General features: G+C 42.7%; 3 protein-coding genes and 1 long non-coding RNA gene across 5 annotated transcripts in view; 3 read left to right on the top strand and 1 right to left on the bottom strand.

Annotated features, from left to right (window-relative positions):
* Positions 1–1,302: 1,302 nt before the first annotated feature.
* LOC125523418 (uncharacterized) lies at positions 1,303–2,303 on the top strand. The gene is made up of 3 exons (XR_007290233.2): positions 1,303–1,330; positions 1,415–1,453; positions 2,222–2,303. It is a non-coding gene; the product is annotated as an uncharacterized LOC125523418 (long non-coding RNA).
* Positions 2,304–5,907: 3,604 nt separating this feature from the next.
* LOC125554036 (putative E3 ubiquitin-protein ligase XERICO) lies at positions 5,908–6,953 on the top strand. Its single transcript, XM_048717663.2, has one exon. It carries the CDS (start codon positions 6,543–6,545, stop codon positions 6,870–6,872), a length of 330 nt encoding a protein of 109 aa, XP_048573620.1. The 5' UTR covers positions 5,908–6,542; the 3' UTR covers positions 6,873–6,953.
* Positions 6,954–7,101: 148 nt separating this feature from the next.
* LOC125554015 (DNA polymerase epsilon catalytic subunit A) overlaps positions 7,102–19,719 on the bottom strand; it is a 37,172-nt gene continuing 24,554 nt past the window's right edge. For both annotated transcript variants that reach the window (XM_087517264.1, XM_048717646.2), the window contains 11 exons: positions 18,140–18,214; positions 17,987–18,046; positions 17,301–17,557; positions 17,157–17,205; positions 16,774–16,934; positions 16,640–16,706; positions 16,414–16,539; positions 16,105–16,275; positions 15,204–15,407; positions 7,756–7,862; positions 7,102–7,662 (listed from right to left, as the gene is read on the bottom strand). In XM_087517264.1, coding sequence (XP_087373390.1) covers positions 7,302–7,662; positions 7,756–7,862; positions 15,204–15,407; positions 16,105–16,275; positions 16,414–16,539; positions 16,640–16,706; positions 16,774–16,934; positions 17,157–17,205; positions 17,301–17,557; positions 17,987–18,046; positions 18,140–18,214 — 1,638 coding nt within the window. In that variant the 3' untranslated portion in view covers positions 7,102–7,301. The remainder of the gene's footprint in view (positions 7,663–7,755; positions 7,863–15,203; positions 15,408–16,104; positions 16,276–16,413; positions 16,540–16,639; positions 16,707–16,773; positions 16,935–17,156; positions 17,206–17,300; positions 17,558–17,986; positions 18,047–18,139; positions 18,215–19,719) is intronic.
* Positions 8,991–10,217, top strand: LOC147990587 (uncharacterized). The gene has a single exon (XM_087517273.1). The coding sequence runs from the start codon at positions 8,991–8,993 to the stop codon at positions 10,215–10,217; it is 1,227 nt and encodes a 408-aa protein (XP_087373399.1).

Genomic DNA, 19,719 nt, shown 5'->3' with positions numbered 1-19,719 from the left:
CTTTTTGCTCCATATTATAAGCCTTCTCAGCTCCACATACATCTACGTCGTGCGTTTGATTTTCCCTAGTAATCGCTCTATCCAAGCTTTGAGAGTTTTGACTACGACGGTTGCCGATCACCTCCTGCTGCTAGGTAAGAACTGGTAAGAATTTGAGATTTGCTTGACGGATTTGTGACACCCACCACCACCTCTTGTTAGTAGTCTGTCTGTGCAGTCCGAATCTGAATCCAGAACGTGAGAGACTTGGACTCTATCTTCTCTTGGCCCAAAAGTGACGTGAGAGGACTTTTTGAATAGAAGCTAAACTTCTCATTTTCCCTTATCTTCATATGTGGATTTTACAAATGTCACATACACCTGCAATTAGACAAAACACAAAAGTGTGTGAAGTATTTTTGTTCTGGATAACATAAATAGATTATTGAATAGTTTGCGCTAGAAATCACCTGACAAATATGCATGTATGCAATATTTTTGGTCGTATCCAAGGTAGTCATGTCCTCATCATCTGGCCAGATGATGATGGATGTCGTCACACTGAAAGGGTCCTAAGAATATCTCTCCATCATCGGAGGAGCAAATCTCACTCTCGAGCTATCTAGTCCCTTGTTAAAATTTTCGATGAGCATGTAAGTTGTCGTTATGATCATCGTGTTACAAGTGACGTTTGACCAACCCCAAAGTCCACCATACGGTAAGAAGTGACTACGATACTCTCATGATCTAAGGATCAAAATTACACGTTAACACTCTTTTTTACAATTGATTACAGACGATATTAACTCCTACATGAAAAGAGAGGGTAAGAGGGAGCATGCTAAATTGGTCCTCTCCTAACTCATGTGCTATCAAATACGGTGGACGACATTGATGCTAGTATGTTGCAAGTCGTCGGCTGTGTCAACTATCTTTGCCTTTCTTTCTTCTTCTTTTCACTTTTTTGGAGGTATGCATTATTGTTATTTCGACTAGGCCTTGATGTTGTGTCGTTGATGTAATTGGTAGATCTTGATATTAATATGTCACAGTTTTGAACTAACGCCGAGGGAGTTTAAAACAATGATGATTTTTCTTCCGTTTAAAACAGCCCTGCGATTGGAAGTTTCCTGGTCGAGGTGCTCATCCTCGTCCAATCTTCAGTCACCTAGGTCGCGTTGTTCTTCCTAATAATCTTCAGTCACCTAGGACGAATGAATCTGGCACCCAGTAGAATTCTTATCATTTGCAATCAACTCTAACATCTAAACTTTTGTGCAATTGTGCAGCAAACATCCGGAAGTTCAAAGAGAAGATGGTGTCAAAAAACCTTGTATCGGATGATAAGCAAGTAAGCTGCCCATGCTCTGGACTTCTTTGTTCCTTTCAAGGTTTCAACAGGCCTGTTTACTCTGTTTCTTGTCCTCTTTGGCAGTCAGACAATCAGATGGAGGAATTGTGTGCTAACATCAAGGTTAGTTCATTTGCTTTACACATGCTTATCAGATTGAGTTTTTCCACATCCACACGCTATGAAGTGGGATATTGCCAACTAGCCTGCTGATGTTGGCGAGATTTAATACTTTAGCTTGTTATGTATTGATGATTTAGCACCGCTGGTCGAGCTACTATTTTCCCCATATTTAGCGTCTGGTATGGCATCCTTGTTGGATATAATATAGTAGCTGGTAATTCTACCTTAAAATTTGTGCTGTTTGCCAGCTAGCATATTGGCTGCGGTAATTTCTACCTGTAGAAATAACCCTGATTAGTATGTATGAACCTGTGACTAAATGGGCTTGACAAACTGCTACCATTGGCTGGGTATTAAAATATTATTTTCATGGTGCATTCTGTTAACTTTGAAGGAATACGTGGACATCCTTACAATGAAAATAAGAAATTAACTGTGTGTGTTCCTTGATTTTTGCCAACTGGAGCATCAGTTTGGAGTGTTGCAGTGTGTATTTCCTTCTATCAGCGACCTGGTTTGACTAGCAGTTTGGATAGAGCACAGTGGCAATTCTTGTCATAAAATTATGACTATCGAGCAGAGTGTAATTGACTAAGTTTAGGAGGAACACGGAGTTGTGCAAAGAAAATTGGTGACTTGTTAACAGGGTATTCTGCTTTCAGAGGCATGTGATGTACTTCTTCTGTAACTTAATAAGATGTTTTTTCACACTGTAAGATCCTCCTTTTGATTTCTTCCTCCCTAAATTAATTTTTATTTTGCACCTAGGGTTTGGGTGTCCATCAGATTCTTGCGAGGACAGCAACAGCGGCCAGCGTTTGTATTTGCAGAGTTCATGAATGCCGCAGGTATGCTCATCCTCCCCCATCTCTCTTTCCATCTATCTCTTCATCTACCTTGCCTCTCTCTCTCAACTAGGTGCTTCTGCCTGAATCTCTTCAGTGGGGTTTCCAGCGCAGCGGCAACATGACGACCAAGTTCAAAAGCCTCATATCACACTGCATCAGGTGATTCCCTCTCAATTCTGATGTATACTTCTCTTTAGTGTGAACCATTCATGGTTCTTATGGGTGGTTGCAACTATAATGCCGAGCTGATCGAGTGGTGCAAGATTCTGACCCAACTAATTAGGCGGTTGTTCTCTGCGGCATCTCACATCAGTTATCTTGCATTTTTTATCTCACAGAAATTGATTGCCCAAATTTCTTGACTTATTTCTGCAATTGGGGTAACTTTTTTCTTCAAATCCTTGCAGAAGGTAGCCGTGTAATATGGTCGCCGGATGGAAGTAGAAGTTCGCACTTACAAAAGTAAAGTATGTTTTTGGCACCACTGTTGTTTCTTGCTTCACTATGTTGTTCCAGGCGGTTCTTGATGGTACGTGCTCTTGTCTGATTTGTAAAAGAGATGTTTGAAAGAGCAAATGGTTTTAGCTTTGTTATTATAAGCAAAACAGACAATAAGAAGTATATTATCTGATTATTGAGTCAATGCATTTGCCATACATTTGTAAGTATTTTCTTGCATCCTCTCTTTTCTCCAGGAATGTTGTGTAGTTTATTGATGCCCCTACATAAGACTATAGGTCACCGTTTATGTTCATACATGTGTTCCTTGTTGTTTGCCTTTCTATCTACTATGGGATAGCTGCTGACTGGGAATAATACTTAACAGGGTAGCTACATGAATGTTTATGTTTCATGTACTGTTGTTTGTGATTGAGTTAGAACATGTATGTCCTCATATTCTCACATTGCTGTCTAAACTCTGTTTACATGGAAATAACTGAAGAGCAGCAATTTTATTTCCCTGTATGTGTGTGTGTGCGCGCGCGCACGGTTTGTTGCCGATGTTTATAATGGTTTGTTTGCAGGACAAGCCCGAGCCTCCTCCAGAAAGGCTGTCTTCCTGACGCCACCCAAGGTACTATTGTGCAGCGTCTTTTATATCAACACAGCCACATAGCTTCTATTTGATAAACATGGCTGATTGTGTTGTTATTTTCGGCACCAACTAAGTGACAGAACGCTTGTAGAAGGTGTTAGCATATCATCGTTTAGGCATTCGCAATTCATAGTGGTGTCAAGTGTTAATTATGTAACCATGTTGTAGTTGGCATAGTTTTTGAGAGAACACAATTAAACTTATTGAGTAATTATTTGATTTGTTTTGATATTCCAAATCTAATTCCATAACTTGCATGATTCTCTAAGTTTGGGTGTACCTACAAAATTCTTAAATTCTGTCTCGGTCTATGTGATGCGCCCTATGAATGCTAGACCATTCCCTTATTTGCGATGCTTCTATAGGCACGGTTTAACGGAGCATGCTTGTCTGTATTTTATTCTGTGGATTTTATGGTGTGTACATTGGATATTACTAGGCTGACATGATGAACTTACTGTTGTATCAGGATCTGACCACCTCAGTTAGGTGTTCTCCACCCAGATAGGATTGGGTGACAAGGACATTGATGCTCTTTCTGGTGGTCACACCCTGGTATGTCCAACTGATCAGTTGTCTGCCAGTTTGGTGAGATTGATGTTCATATTTGTTATAGATAAAGTGTTGAAAGTGTTTAACACCCCTTTAACTTTTGTGCATAGGTGTGCATGTCTTATGTTTGGCGCCAAGTTTGTACGCTTACTGCCGCTACAAAGAATGCTGACAAAGCTTCCAGAATAATGCTATATTATGCTGCGAGAAGCACAAGTTCCTCTCTTATCCTGTCTGTTATCCATTTCTTTTGCTCGAGGAGCCAACCGTGCTGACAAAACACTAGAAGGTATGAATCTGAATTTCTTACTTCTGTATACATACAGAAAACTACATATTCATGACATCATTACATTTCTTTGTTGCACATTGAACTATTAATGGCACCTTCTTCTTTGAGTATAAATTATATTAAGGAAGTTCTAAGTACTAAATTGGAAATACTTTCTTTGTGTACTTGCTCTAGACGGGCTTTCTTGTATTGATGTTTTTCCAATATAGAGTTCCATTCAATTTTGATCTCCTACGAGGAGTATGCTATTTGAACTGAAACGGTGAAACCACAAGTCGACATAATCTAATTTTAGTTAAATGACAAAGAGGACATTTTCTACCATGTACGGGTGATGCACGTGTTTCCAATGTAGGGTCTAATTTAATTTAGTCCTTTTGATCACCCATGCTGAATATTGAATGAGTCAACTGGGAGGAGTTTAAGCCAAGCTAAACTGAAATCATAATTAAACATAAGCTCTTTTCAGTTAAATGGCAGAGAGGGCCCTCTTCTACCATGTAAATTAAATTGCATATTTACGCATGTTATACCTTGTTTGCAATTTCTGTTTACTGAACTATATCCATGATACTAATCAAAAGAGTATTTACTCTTTTTGCACCAATTATTATTGTTGTTACATAACCACGTGCTGATAGCGCAAAAGCGGAATGAGTTAGCTTATTTACGTATTGTGATCACCGCCGGAGCCACTCAGGCTTGCAAACAGTGATCTACACGCCAATTATCGCATCATGCTAGGAACCAACAAGAGAGCCACCGTAACAACCAACTGGTCTGAGTTCCCCGCCGCCTTGCAAAAATCCATGAAGGAGACATTTGTGCCTTTCATTTCAAGGTCAGCACAAAGCAGCGCCCGGTTCTCATTGTCCATTGCCTTTATATGAAGCATCGACAGCAATGGAAGTCGTATTTAAATATCATCTACTCCCTCCGTTCGAAATTACTTGTCGCAGAAATGGATGTATCTAGACGTATTTTAGTTCTAGATACATCCATTTTCGAGACAAGTAATTCCGAACGGAGGGAGTAGCATTCTAAGGACTACTAATCAAGCTCTGTAATAGGATGAAACCTTCCTCTGTTTTTCGACGATCCTATCTGTTGCTTTTGAACAGCTACCACCTATGCTTTTACCTATATAACCTCTGTTGTTGTTCCTCATCGATCTATTAATATGCATAATGCCACCCTTATTTATAATTATCTGTTTTTACTACTTTCTCTGTTTCAAACATCGAGTACTCACCAGCAACAACAAATATGCTAAGCAAGGAAGAGGCATGTCGTACCTGGCAGCATCCACCTTCCACTCAAGGGATATAGCACTATCATTGAGCATAGAGTGCTCCAGGAGAAACAGTAATCATGAACAGAATATAATGCATATGTACCACATAAGTATTTATTATTTTGACCTGTGTCTGAATTTTCCTATTACCACTCTCATAATACTTGGCTTGCTGTCGCCCTTTGCGCCATTGGCGCAACGAGTCATCTAGTTACATGAAACTTAGAATGATCCATTGGTACATGAGTGATGTGACACGTTATGGGCAGAGCTAGTGACCGCTCACCTTCGCCCACATTCCGCCTCCAGCCCCAGTCAGTGTACCTAACCACTGACCACTCACTCATTTCCTGCGGTTAATCCCATCCCTTGCGGGTTACCTGGGTTGCTTAGCCATGGGAGAAGCCCCCCTGCTTTTGTGCGGATGAAGCAACAGGCAGGCAGCATAGCTCGGCCGACCGACACATATGGTTGGCTACAGCCGACGAACCCATACAGGCCCTAACTAAACATATTTTTTTAGGAAAAAACATTACTGTAGGAGTATTAAAATTCTACGTACATGGTGTAGTTCTTGAGGTTACTCAGGTTGCTTTTTGATCGATCTACCTATCAACGTAGGTATACCCCGCAAACAAGAAGAAAAAAAGAAAGGCTGCACCTACGAGGTAGTATACCTCATGAAACCTTGTGGTTGGTCAGACTGACATACACGAATGATCGACGTTGCCGCTCAATTAGTTAGCTTTCGCGTCGCACAAGCTTTGTGTCCACGGAAAGGGAAACGGCACTGGGGTTTCTAGGTGCGCCTTCTCCATCACCCCCTTTGCTAATCATTCCATGCAACATCCAGAGAAAATAAAAATGATTCCACACACACACACTCGCCTTATATAAAAGCCATCGCAGTCCATCTTGGATGCTGATCCACTCGCAGCAAATCTTGGCACACGCACATACATTTATATGTAATCTGCATCACGATTTTGATTCAGATAGATAGATAGATGGTGACGACGATGGGGCACGTGGTGGCGCTCCTCTCTGCTGCCCTCTCCGGCTACAGCTCCAGCGGCGTGGTCGGCTGCGGTCACCACGACGACCACTACCACTCGGGCGGCTGCTGCGTGTGCATATCGAGGTTCCGCGACGGGGAGGACATACGGAGGTTGCCGTGCGGCCACGCCTTCCACCGGCAATGCGTCAACAGGTGGTTGGCGCTGTGCCGCCGGACGTGCCCGCTCTGCCGCCTGCACGTCGGCGGCGTGGCAGATGAGCACCAGCTCAGCGACGACCTCGTCATCTGGCTCTCTTCTCTCTTCGTCGCCGGCTTGTAGCTTGTAGGAAGATCAGTCCATCGCTGCTCTGCAGTGTAGGCTCTTAGTCGATGAGCATGTCAAGCATTTCTCATGGAGAAATCTCACCGCGCGTGGTGGGCCCTACTTCTACCCCTTGTTGTAGGCTTTGCTTCACTGATAAGTCAGAAGCAGTTCAATATGGAGGCTCATGGCACCAAACTACTCCCTCCGTTCCAAAATAGATGACTCAACTTTATACTAAGGAATATAAATTATGTCAAACAGACAGACATGCTTCTCATTATACGACATGGATGTAGTGTGCCAACAGTTATTTTAGTTGTCCCGACAGTTATTCATGTAATAAATACATTCTTTGCGGCTGCAAGTTGGTTGCTTCAAACAAAAAGTTACTGTAACTAATTCACTATGCTACACTAGGTGTCAACTGAAGAACTACGACAGGCATCACCTGACCTCCAGGATCCATCGGACGCAATCCTGGAGCAGCTCGAACTTCTGGCTCACCGCGACGTTCAGGAAGACCCGCATCTTGCCAAGGAACTGCGGCGCCTCCTCCTTGCACCGGAACGACCCTCCACAGTTGCACTGCTCTGACACATGGGCCGCCTTCACCTGCCTGCACCGGACGCACACCAGGTCCTGCAGGTGGTACAGCCTCTCTCGCTGCCGCACAATCTGCAGCAGCGCGTTCTCCATCTCCTCCCGGTGGTACGGCTGCCCGCACTGCGGCACCGCGCACCTCCACTCATGGCCTTGCAGCGTCGAGTCGCGGCAGAGGTCAAGGTCCCGGCAATCGTTGCAATAGCTGCCAACATCACTCTATTTGTAAGAGACAGGGTGACGCTAACATAACAACATCAAGGGGAAACAAAAGCGGTTTGGTTCAAAGTTGCAATACCTGCAAATCACGTTTGGAAGGATGAATGAGGCACAGGGATCTTGGAACTGTGCTTCTGGAGCAAATTCCTTTACGCGCACCAACTTCAACAAGTTCTTTCGCATTCTCTGTCATATATATATTGATGAGAATAGTAATAGTAATAGTAATAATAATAATAATAATAATAATAATATAGGCGGCTCGGTGGGCGCCCTTCCGGACGGCGAATCCCTCGCGGCTCAACATCAGGCCGCCACGGGTGGATGCGCTGGCCAGCATACCACCGGAGGAGCTGCCGCCAGGGGTGCTGCCTCCGGTTCATCAGATCTGATTCCTCCCAAGCAAGCGCGGGTGCGGCGGCACGCCATTGAAGCCCCTCCTTGGTCAGGTGATTTCGAGTTGCCCCCTATACATCTCCCTCCTACTTTTCGTTCCCGTTTGCTTGCATTTCGCGAGAGACTGCACAAAATCCGTTCAAGTGTTGCCCACTTTGATGGGGGGTCTGATAAGGTTGAAGGTCGAGTGGTTGCTGCCTCTGCAGCAAGGTCTCACACGAAGAGGTCGAGTGCCGCGGTGGGCTCGCCGCCGGCCAACAAGCAGCGGGCTGCCGCTATTGGTGTGGATAATTGCTTTTTGCGATCTGATATTCCTGCCCCCACACGTACTGCTGGTCCTTCTTTTCGAGGGCGTATTGTTAAAGAGAAGACGGGTTATAGAAAAGCGTTTTTGTCCTCTGACGAAGCCCTAGAAATAGAAGAACACTTCGGCCAGCCCTCCCCCCCCCCTCCCGGCGCCTCCATAGCACACCCCCTTCATCTCACAAAACTGGTAAACCCGCCGGATTCCTCTGTTGGATCCGGAAAGATCTCATGGAGAATAGGTCTTTCCTAGCCTCTGATTGCTATCCGGCCACCCTTCGTGCTTTTGATCCCACTCCAAAAACCATCAAGCTCATCCGGGAAGGGATTGGCCCCGGATCCCTTTCTTTTGCTGAAGTGGTCAAACAAGGTGCGAAGATGGCTGACCGTCGTGGTGCTAACCCTTCTGGTGTTGCTGGTCCAGCCAAGGGAGCGGTGCAGAAACCCGTTTTGGGTGCTGGTGGTTCTAAGCAGACGTTTGTTCCCGGTAAAGATCCTGTCCCTCCTCAACGATCAACTAGATCCACTGGATCCACCGCCACCTCCTCCCAGGTTCAATCGTCTCAGGTTAATGAAGTGGAAAAAGAGCAGCCTCTAGATCCTAGGTACAAGGATATGATCTGCTTTAATTGTGGTGGTCCTGGGCACTATGTGGGTAATTGTGTTAGGCCTAAAGCTTATTTTATCTGCCAACAATCCCATAATGTCAACAACTGCTCTGCTTGGTCTAGGGTTCAGCCCACTGCAGCTTTCTTTGGTAGTGGTGCTAGTGGCCTGGGCTTTAATCATGTTGAGGTTCCTGTGGCAAATGAATCCAAATGGATCAATTTTCAAAACTGTGGTGTGGTTAACATTACCAAAGGTGAAGTGGACAAAGATAAGTTGGGGAGTCTTCTGACTGCTACATTTTGTAAAACCAGAGCTTGGCCTTGGCAGATTAGAGAGCTATCCAATAAAGAGTTTCTGGTCAGGTTCCCTCCATGGAAGAAAGTAGAGGACTTAATTGAACTTCATGGTTTTAGTCTACCTCAGGATGTATCTGTCAAAATGACTGAATGGGCTGGGTCTTGTGACCCATTTGGAGAACTAATTGAGGCATGGGTGCTGATTGAAGGGATTCCTCCTAAGTGGTGCTCTTGGAAAATGTTTGCACAAATAGCATCTATGTTTGGGGTGCTCACTGATGTTGATTGGAATGGCATGTTTAGAACATTCTTTGAAAATGTGAGGATTAAGATTGCTTGCAGAGACCCTAGTAAAATTCCATTCGAGAGATTGATTGAGATGAAGAAGAAGCTATTCCTGCTTGGTTTCACCGTAGAAGGCTTTGAGCAGGTGGGAGGCAAAGGTTCGGTGGTGGAAATTGAAGATGAGGATGAGGATGACAACTTTGAGGAAGGCAATGGTAACCAGGAACATCATGATCTACCGAAGAATGATGGTGATGATGATCTCATTGCCATTGATGAGCTTGATAAAGCAAACCTTACATCCAGGGGTGTCAAGAGTTCTTCTGCTGGGAAAAAAACCTGTAACACACTACCTGATTGCCAGGGGGATGATCAGGAAAACTTCATTCTAGAGTCCATTTCAAGTAAGATGAGGAATGCTGAGGAGGGTGGTATGGATGGGAAGGTGTTTTCCCTTGATATGGATACCCTGACTGACACAATGGATGGGGTTTATACTCCTGAAAAGACCTGGTTCAAAAAAGATGATGATGGTAACCAAAGTGGTAGTATGAGCTATTGCTTGGATTTTCTGAAATCAGTGGATATGTCTGTATCTGATGATGATGAAAGTGTGGAAGAGGAGGAAGTGGGAGTTCTCTCCCCTGGTTAAACGTTCACTGTGGAGACTTTGAACCAAGTCCAATCTGGTGGGAACAAAGAAGACAAGAACCTAAAGTGGGGGCCTATTAAAGCCTAGAAATATGATACCAGGCTGCATGGGAATGTGGACGTAATTAAGAAAGCTGCCCAGTATAAGATGAAGAAGAATCTGGAGATTCCTCCAACTTTCAAAGGTAAATCCTTCCCTACCATTGATTCAACTCTCCTTGCTAATCAAGCTGTTCAGGTAGGCCTTGCCATTGGTAGAAGTAATGATACTATGTATGAAATTATAGAAGAACTAGTAGTTAAAGAACAAAAGAACTGCATTGCTTTTGCTAATGATGAACCTGAATTGGCTCTGCCTATGAATATTGATCCGACTCAGGAAGAGTTAGTTGGGACTCCTGCTAGAGATTTCTCTGTGGCATCAGTTGGCACTGCTGATAATACAGACCAATCTCCTGCTGTCCTCACTAAGGTTAAGCCTTGTGGCTTGTCTCATTCGTTTAGGATTCCCTGATGATAGGTCTCAATTGGAATATTAGAGGATTAAGTAAGCCTGGTAAAGTTCAATGCCTTTGTGATGTGATTGCTAAGTCTAACCCTGATTTTATTGGTTTTCAAGAAACTAAGAAAGAAATTATTTCTGAGGATTTCCTTAGAGCCTTGGATGGTAAGAAACAATTTAGTTGGCATTTTCTTCCTGCTATAGGAACTGCTGGAGGTATTTTGGTTGGCCTGAAAAATGACTTGTTTGATGTGATTGGGTTTACCAATAATAGATTTTCTATTAAGACCACTATTAAAAACAAAGGTGATGGTTTTTTGTGGCATTTGGTTATTGTTTATGGCTCTGCCTACCCTGAGTTCAAATTGGATTTTGTCTCTGAGCTGCATGATATCTTTGACTCCAGTTCTTACCCTGTTTTGGTTTGTGGTGATTTCAACTTAGTTAGAGATAGTAGGGAGAAAAGCAATGGCCTTGTGGACCAGCAAAGTACTCTGTTATTCAATGATTGGATTAATAGATGGGGTCTTATGGAAATTTCTATTTCCAACAGAAAGTTTACTTGGTCTAATAATCAGGAGGACCCAGTTTTTGCTGTACTTGATAGAGTCTTTTCTTCCATAGACTGGGATGCTCATTTCCCCATGTCTTCCCTGGTTACCCTTCCCAGGGTAGGCAGTGACCATGCACCTTTGGTGCTAGATACTGGGGGGAGGAGACATGATGGGTCTAAGATGTTCAGGTTTGAAAAATGGTGGCTCTCCCAACCTGACTTTAATCAGATTGTGGAGAATGCCTGGAGATCTGTCTCCTCTGATGTTTCATCTGTGGAAAATTGGATGATCAAATCGAGGGTTCTTAGGAAAAAAATTAAGGGATGGAGTATTAACATTGAAGCTGCTATTAAGAATAGGAAGAAAGCCCTCCTTGTGGAACTTGACAAGCTGGATGTCTCTTCTGAGACACAAAACCTCTCCCCTAGTGATTCTACTAGACTAGGAGATCTTAAGAAAGAATTGGAAGAAATTTGGAAAAAAGAAGAAACTGCCTTGTGGCAGAGATCTAGAGATAGAAAGATCTTGGAAGGTGATAGGAACAATGCTTATCTCCAAGCCTTGGCTAACCATAGACACAGAAAAAACCACCTTGCTGAGCTGGATGGCCCCAATGGGGTAGTGACTTCTACTGCTGACATGCTGAAAGTGGCCACTGATTTTTATAAGAATCTTTTTGCTTTTGAATCTAAACCTGACATACTCCTTGAGCCTGATTTCTGGGAAGATGATGAGAAGGTTTCTGAAATCGATAGAGATAATTTAGAAAAACCTTTTTCTGAAGAGGAAATTAGACAAGCTATCAAGAGCTCATATGCCTGTGGGGCCCTTGGCCCTGATGGTCTTTCCTTTCTGTTCTACCAAACTTTTTGGGATATCATCAAAAATGACTTCATGTGGATGGTCAGAGATTTTGAAGCTGGTACTCTGGATATTTACAGACTCAACTTTGCCCTTATTACCCTCATCCCCAAAACTCCTTTAGCCAGGGAGATGAAAAACTTTAGGCCTATTAGCCTTAGTAATTGTGCCGTTAAGATCTTTTCTAAAGCTATGACTACTAGAGTCTCTCCTTTATGTGACAAGCTAATCTCCTCCAACCTGACTGCCTTCATCAAAGGGAGGTCCATTTTGGGAAGTGTTGTGATGGCTCATGAAGTGATACATGAGGTTCACAGGTCTGGAGGGAGTGGGCTAATCCTTAAGTTGGACTATGAGAAAGCTTATGATAGGGTCAATTGGGATTTCATTAAGGAGATGCTCCTTTCTAGGAGCTTTGGGAACAAATGGGTTAATTGGGTATTTAGTACCCTGTATCAAGGAACCTTTCAAGTCAAAATCAATGAAACTAATGGGCCACATTTTGTGACTGGAAAGGGTCTAAAACAGGGTGATCCTCACTCTCCTTTACTTTTTAACTTGGTTGCTGATGTGTTTACCAAAATGCTATCCAAAGCTGCTAGAGCTGGCCTAATTGCTGGTCTCTTACCTCAGGTGATCCCTGGAGGTGTCATCAGCCTGCAGTATGCTGATGACACTATTTTATTTTTGCAAAACTCAATGGCTTGTGCCAGGAACCTGAAATGGATTTTGGCATGTTTTGAAAGCCTCTCTGGTATGAAAATTAACTTTAATAAAATACCTTGGAGTGCCTCTTCATTATAAAAAGCTTACGAGGGAAGACATTCAGCATATTATTGATCGGATCATTAAAAATATTGCTGGCTGGTTGGGTAAACATCTGTCCTACAGGGGTAAATTAATTATTTTAACTACTTGCATTGCCAGCATCCCTGCTTACCTGATGTCTGTTATGAAATTTTCTAAATGGGCCATTGATGCCATTACTTCACAAATGTCTCACTTCTTTTGGGGCAATGTGGGAGATACCCACAAATATCATCTTGCTAGCTGGGGGTTGATTGCTCAGAAAAAAGAATTTGGGGGACTGGGGGTTCCTAACCTTAGAGAGTACAACATGGCTCTTCTGGCCTCTTGGGGGAGGAGATTTTATGATGGTAGAGATAGTGATTGGAAGAAAATCATCAGTTTCAAATATGCTACTGACAAACCCAATATTTATTGGGGGAAACCTGGGCTAGGCTCCCCTTTTTGGAAGAGCCTAACATGGGCCCTTGATGGAGCTAAAAAAATTATTAGCTGGGTTCCTGGGAATGGTGAGAACATTGCCTTCTGGCATGATACTTGGACTGGGGAATGTTCCCTAAAAACTAGATTATGGGAGCTGTTTGACATTTGTCAACAACAAGATGCCACCCTTGCCCAGGTTTGGGATGGCAATACTCTACAGCTGACTTTCAGGAGGTGTGTAGATGATATCATTGTGGAAAAATGGTATGATTTGTGTGAAATAGTTAGTAACTTTACCCCTGGTGCTGCTCCAGACTTTCGTAGATGGAAACTTGAACCTTCTGGGGTCTACACAGTAAAATCTTTTTACAAAATGATTAATTTTGGAGGGATATCTTCTGATATTAAAGATGCTATTTGGAAAATCAAAATCCCACCTAATATCCATGTCTTTCTCTGGCTAGCATATAATAATAAGTGCTTGACTAGAGATAATCTAGCCAAGAGAAGACATGTGGAGGATCCTACATGTGTTTTTTGTGGGGAGAATGAATCGGTTAATCACTTATTTTTTGACTGTGTGGTAGCTAGCCAAATCTGGAACATTACTGCTAAAGGGATGGGTATTTTAGCCCCATCTTCTTTTCTGCCATTGTCTCCTTTGTGGAAAAAGGAAAAGAAGTATGAAGCTGCTAATATTACCACATCTGCTACCTTGTGGGGCTTATGGCTTTTGCGCAATGAATTTGTATTTCAGGAGCGAAAATGGCGAAGCATTCGCTGCATCATGGGCCTGGCGGGAGGGCTGACGAGACAATGGAAGATCTTATGCTCCGACGCCCAGGGTGTGCTTCTTCTCCGGTGCTTAAGGCTCTTGGGCCGGCGAAGAGGGGAATTGCTTAGAATAGCTTGGGAGGTGTGAAGTGACCGGAACTATCTGTACTTACTCCTCTTTATTTTGGCGCCAGACGTTGGCTGGTCTCATCTAAGTGCCTTGTAATAGGGTAGTTTGCTAAAACCTTTCTGTGACAGCTACTTTGGCTGTTGCCGAGCGCTGTACAATGTCCTGGTCGTGCTGGTTTCGCCTTTGCTTTTTAATAAAAGCTGGGGCAGGGGGGGAAACCCCTATCTTTTCAAAAAAAAAAAGGAGTTAACTCTAAACAAGAACACGACACAATATTCATAGACATGTAATACTCCCTCCGTCCGAAAAAACTTGTCCCAAGCTTGTCCCTCAAATGGATGTATCTAGCACTAACTTGGTGCTAGATACATCCATTTGAAGGACAAGCTTTTCCGGACGGAGGGAGTAAATAATTCAAAATTAGGAGGCGGCAGTGCTACATTTAAGAGATCTAACTAAAATAGTCGGTTATGCACCGGCGTACATGGCCCCACCATGGCAGCTCCCAGTTATGGGATGGGATCCCCAATCTCTATATTATGTAGTCTATCAATTAAATTAAATTAGGAAGGTATCTTTCAGCTTGGCCCATAGGACAATTAGAGATAAGATCTACAATTTGTTACTAAGGTTGGGAGCCCCTATGAGGAATAAAGCAACCAAGAATTACAAGAATAGTTCTAATATTTTGCCACCAGGGCAAGAGCCTCTTCTTAACCCTAGTGCACAACAGTACAGTATAGACGTCAATCAAGAAAGAAAGCCATGCTATTAGACTGCATTTCACTTGACAACTAGATTGTGACACAAGAACAGTACAGGTAGGACACTGAACAAAGTTGATGAGCAGATGAAGATAACACATAATACCGGTTTTAAGTTGCTAAAGACAAAAGGAAGTTTTTACAGGCTGAATATGGTTCAATAGAGAATTACCAGAATATCATGCTGAACATTCTGATCGAGAGCAAGAACAGCACATATATGTTTAATGAACTCCAATGCAGCACCGCCTTTATGTAAGTGAGGATCAAGTTCACTATTTGAAGGTCCAACTGATTCAGACTTGCCTTTTCCTTTGAAATGGAGAAGTATATCGCTCACAATTGTGAGAAGCTTTTCCGCAAAATAAGTGCCGATCTGCAAAAAAAAAAGATTAGAGGAGGTCGTGTTTGATGATTCTGACAAGGTATAAAAAAGGTGGTAAATTCCTGGTTGGTATGGTGTACCTTCATGGGCAAAAAAGAGTAGACTAAATGGCTAGAAAATTCCATTTGAATGTTGTAAAGATCATACTATATGAGCGCGTGCAAGCTAATTAAACCTACTACCACCAATGGGTTGAGCGATTTCCATGATTTCTGAGGTGTTCAATTTACTAAAGCAGTAAAACCTCGCAATGAAAATAAAAAGCTAAAAAGATTCTAGATGTACTTCAATTTACTTTAACTATGTGTACAGTTTACATCTTCAAATTCATGGCAAGTTAAGAGTAACATAAATGAAAATAATCTGAGAAATGATAAACTAAAAGTAATTGGAAGGACAAATATCACAAGATTTAATGTTCAAATTCCCAGAGAACGTATCTTTTTTGTTCCAGAATTTCATGTCTAAGTTTTGAAGGTTATTAGGACACCCTTACATAATATATTGCAGAAGATATATTCTTTGTGTCAATCTATGCCCACACCAAAAGTTGACTGAAGTGAACAATAAACAGAAACAGCATGGCATAATCAACACGCAGTTAAGTGGTTACGGATTAGATTACACTATAGACAATGCCAATGTCCAGAGTGACATATAATATAGGAGCAGAGGATACTGGAATTACCTGCCCACGGAGGTAATCAACGACCTGTCCCTCAAGATTCTCAGCAGCCATGATTGTTATAGATGGAGTGCATGAGGTGTCATCCCTCATAGCTGCTCGGCAAGCTACTTGTTCTTTCATGTATTTCCATGGAACATATAGGAACTCCGATACGATCAAGACAAAGTGATCCTGGAGATTTTTAAAGAATGTCAAGTGATTGATTATCAATTGCAGAACTATTACTGAACATTTGATGCACAATTGAGAACGCCGCAGTCAGCAAAGAGAAATGCTAATTTCAAGTGGCTTTGACTTAAGATGTCTGACCTGTGTAGCTTTGGGCAAGTATTCTGCTATATTCCAGCTTGACACAATGTCAATATCATCATCACCGTCTGAACTGTCTGCAGATGTTACATTTTGTGTTTTGGCCTGAATCCCACCGTAGTTGTACTGAAACAGGAAACAGAAAATGAAACATCAAAGGTGGAAGCGTGTTCTTAAGACGAACAGTTAATTAGTCCATCCTTCGTACACAATTAAATATACAAACCTGATCCATGAACAGTAAGGAGTGCCAATAGTGCAAAGGTTCCAGTTCTATCCACTCGAAAAGATCCCTAAAACACGATGCTCTTAGTTTCACTTAGGTGACACACATATCTGCAGCAGGAGGTCAAACAGTACCTTGTCTGTAAGGTTTTCAGCAAGCTATCACAGTATGCACGTGCTGACGGCAAGTCCACTTTTCCGGTATCTATGATTATCTTAGAAAAGTTTGCAAAGATAACATTAGCTCCAAGCTTTCGAAACTCAGCTAACAATAGAGCAAAGACCTTCTTCATGACCTGATAAAGTTTGACAGCCCAAAAGAAAAGACAGGGTAAGGAAACTTACAGGCAAAGAAACAAATGCCCACAGGGTATCAAATGATACAGAAATAGAGAAGAGCATTCATCACTACGGAAAATACTAATTACACCACAAATGTATTAGCAAATAACAGGCAACCTGTAACTCTTGTAGCAATAAAAGAAGTCAAAGACTGACAGAGAAGTAATTTAACTTACATTATGAAGGAGGCGATGGAGAGCTGGGTCATGAAGTCTTGATCGTGGGCTGAAAATGTAGGCATGAGAATGTAAAAAAAGAACATATTAAAATTAGAAAAACAATTAGTAAGAGGTTCAAGTATAAACATATCGAATTATAACCTGCAAAGCCAACGGTAGAGATGTTGCAATATCGCATCAGCAAATACATTTCCAGAAGACACTGCATCCGAGATGCATCTTTGAATGAGTTGCTTCAGCACTTGGAAAGCAGGTAGACACAAGCTGGCGTCATTATAGTCAGTTTCGGTGGCATTTGGACCAGGAGGAATGTCATTTTCGAAGTTGCCGATAGATCCTCCTTCCATTTCATCCACTTGACTACTCTTAAGGAGAGAATTAACCGCCAAATGATGAATCTGCAGAAGAAATATGTGCAAATGTAACTAAATTACCAGGAGATACATAACCACATGTGGATGCAGATTTGCAAGAGGCCAAACACCAGACGCCAGATCAACTCTCCCATCTTCCAGCGGTTTGCTCTAGCAGCATGGGATATTTGGAACCAACAGTTTCAAGGCTTAGTTCTTCCAATCATGGAAGCATAGATTTCAAGATCTATCTCTGCTAGTCTATAGGGTCAAAGACACCCTTAGGCTACATATTATCTCTTTCCTAGAACGCCAGTAGTTTTGCTTCTTTCGTTTGGGGCTCTCCATTGGACCATTTTGAGCTTTATAAATATTTAGAGTTTATTAATATAGCACAGTAGGAACCCCACCTACTGTTTTCAGGATGAGCTTATTACATTCTATGATGTCCAGGCAAATGCATTAGGGGCTTACCTTAAGCTCAACAGAAATCCTCCTATAAGCGCCAGGATATGTTAGTGCAGGTTGTATGACCTGCAAAATAAGCTCATATTTAAGTCAAGCAGCAAAAAAAAGGACAGCGTAAAAAACCAGGCAGTCTTAAGACAGCAAAAGAGGGCTTCTCACTTCATCAGCAAAGCATGTATCTCCTTCATATGTGCCGCCTAAATCAGGAATACCATCATCAGATATCCATAGTACCTAGCATGAACATGTCAGAAAGAAACTTAGAATTAGATGTCCATACCACACCATGCTAATTGCAATCAGTTTTGTGGAGAGAAAAAAAGGGTTCCAATGTATAATTTCTTGAAAACTAATTTTGAGAAAGGACACATGCAAGGGCCAAAGAACTTCTAGCACATAGAAAATAACCCAATCAAGATGGCGTGACAAAGGTCTCAGCATGCCATCATTCCTAGTTTCCTACTTTCATCAAAAAACGGCCACTACAAAGGCAGAACCAACAAGTAAAAGATTGGTTTTCCAAGTCTACCCCCAAACTATCACACAAAGTCTGGATAAGCCCCACAGCAGAACTTATTTACCCAACTTCCAAACCATGCTAAAGTACACCCTGAGGTGGTTTTGCTAACATTGATCCAACCATCCAAATCAGCATGGTCTTGCCACTGTGTTTGCCATAATGGCATGCCATCTGACTTTCGCTAAAATTGGATGGTAGTCTCTCCCAGTTCTGTCGCACCATTGCCGTGAAAGCATGTGTACCATGTTTGACGAAATGTCACAACGCAGTATGTATCAGGGCAATGGACGTAGGCCAGAGTAACTGCAGGCACAGCCATCTGAAAACTTGCCGTCCAAGATGCCCAGCACTAGAGCTGCTAGAGCAAGGAGATGACTGGATCTGGCATTGCCCAACTCGAGGCACAGGCTCGGTCACACAAACTCCTAGACCTCATGTTTAGTGGTTACTTGCCTAACCAACATATATGTTCAAAGTTCTTCCTATTATGTGCACACTGTCTGGAGGTAGTTAAAGCTGGGGCTATCAATCAATCATCTGAGTGACGTGGCTCCGCAGCTCTGTACCAGCTGTGTGCCCTGACTCTGATGCTCCCTCATAGGCCAGCACCATGGCTGTGTGTGTGACGTATGGAGCTCGACATGCCAGGGGGAAAGAGGAACAACGCTGGAATGTTGAGGTGGAGCAAATTGAGGGATCAACTAGGCGTAGCATTATCGAGTGAGTTTCGGATCTGTCACCACGGAGCAAGCAGGGAAGCGAATCCGCTCCAGAAATTGAGCAGAACAGCAATGAGCACTTACGGGATGTGGAGAAGGCGGTAAGGTAGATGCTGCCAGGTTGTGATGAGGGGATGAATATTTTTTTTGCTAATTATGTACTTTTTTTAGAAAAGGAGGATGACCCCCAGCCTTTTATTGATTATTCTCAAGGACCTTACAAAGTAGTACAACAATATGCCTGAATCCGCCATCTTGGCAACATCTGCCGCTACTCCAATCCATATGATGAAGGGGTGCAAGCTGGGCCAAATACCCAAACCTCTCACCTAAGCCTAACATCTAAAGCCGGAGGCCCCAACCGAGCCACATACCGGGTCCGGGGCACAAACCGGTCCGACGCACTCACATGTGTCATCGCCGCTGTTGAACGTGACATATCTTGTATTTCTAATCTTATCTTCTCTAGTCTTGTATAGCTAACTCCTAGAGATATGGTA

Source organism: Triticum urartu, chromosome 1A, assembly GCF_056163025.1.
Source record: "Triticum urartu cultivar PI428250 chromosome 1A, HENAU_Tu73, whole genome shotgun sequence".
Taxonomy (NCBI): domain Eukaryota; kingdom Viridiplantae; phylum Streptophyta; class Magnoliopsida; order Poales; family Poaceae; genus Triticum; species Triticum urartu.
Note: the sequence above shows the minus strand (reverse complement) of the source record. Positions and strands in the feature narration are given on the sequence as shown.

Bases quoted from the DNA above. Each gene is read 5' to 3' on its own strand.
- LOC125554036 (XM_048717663.2), top strand. From the start codon at position 6,543: ATGGTGACGACGATGGGGCACGTGGTGGCGCTCCTCTCTGCTGCCCTC.
- LOC147990587 (XM_087517273.1), top strand. From the start codon at position 8,991: ATGATCTGCTTTAATTGTGGTGGTCCTGGGCACTATGTGGGTAATTGT.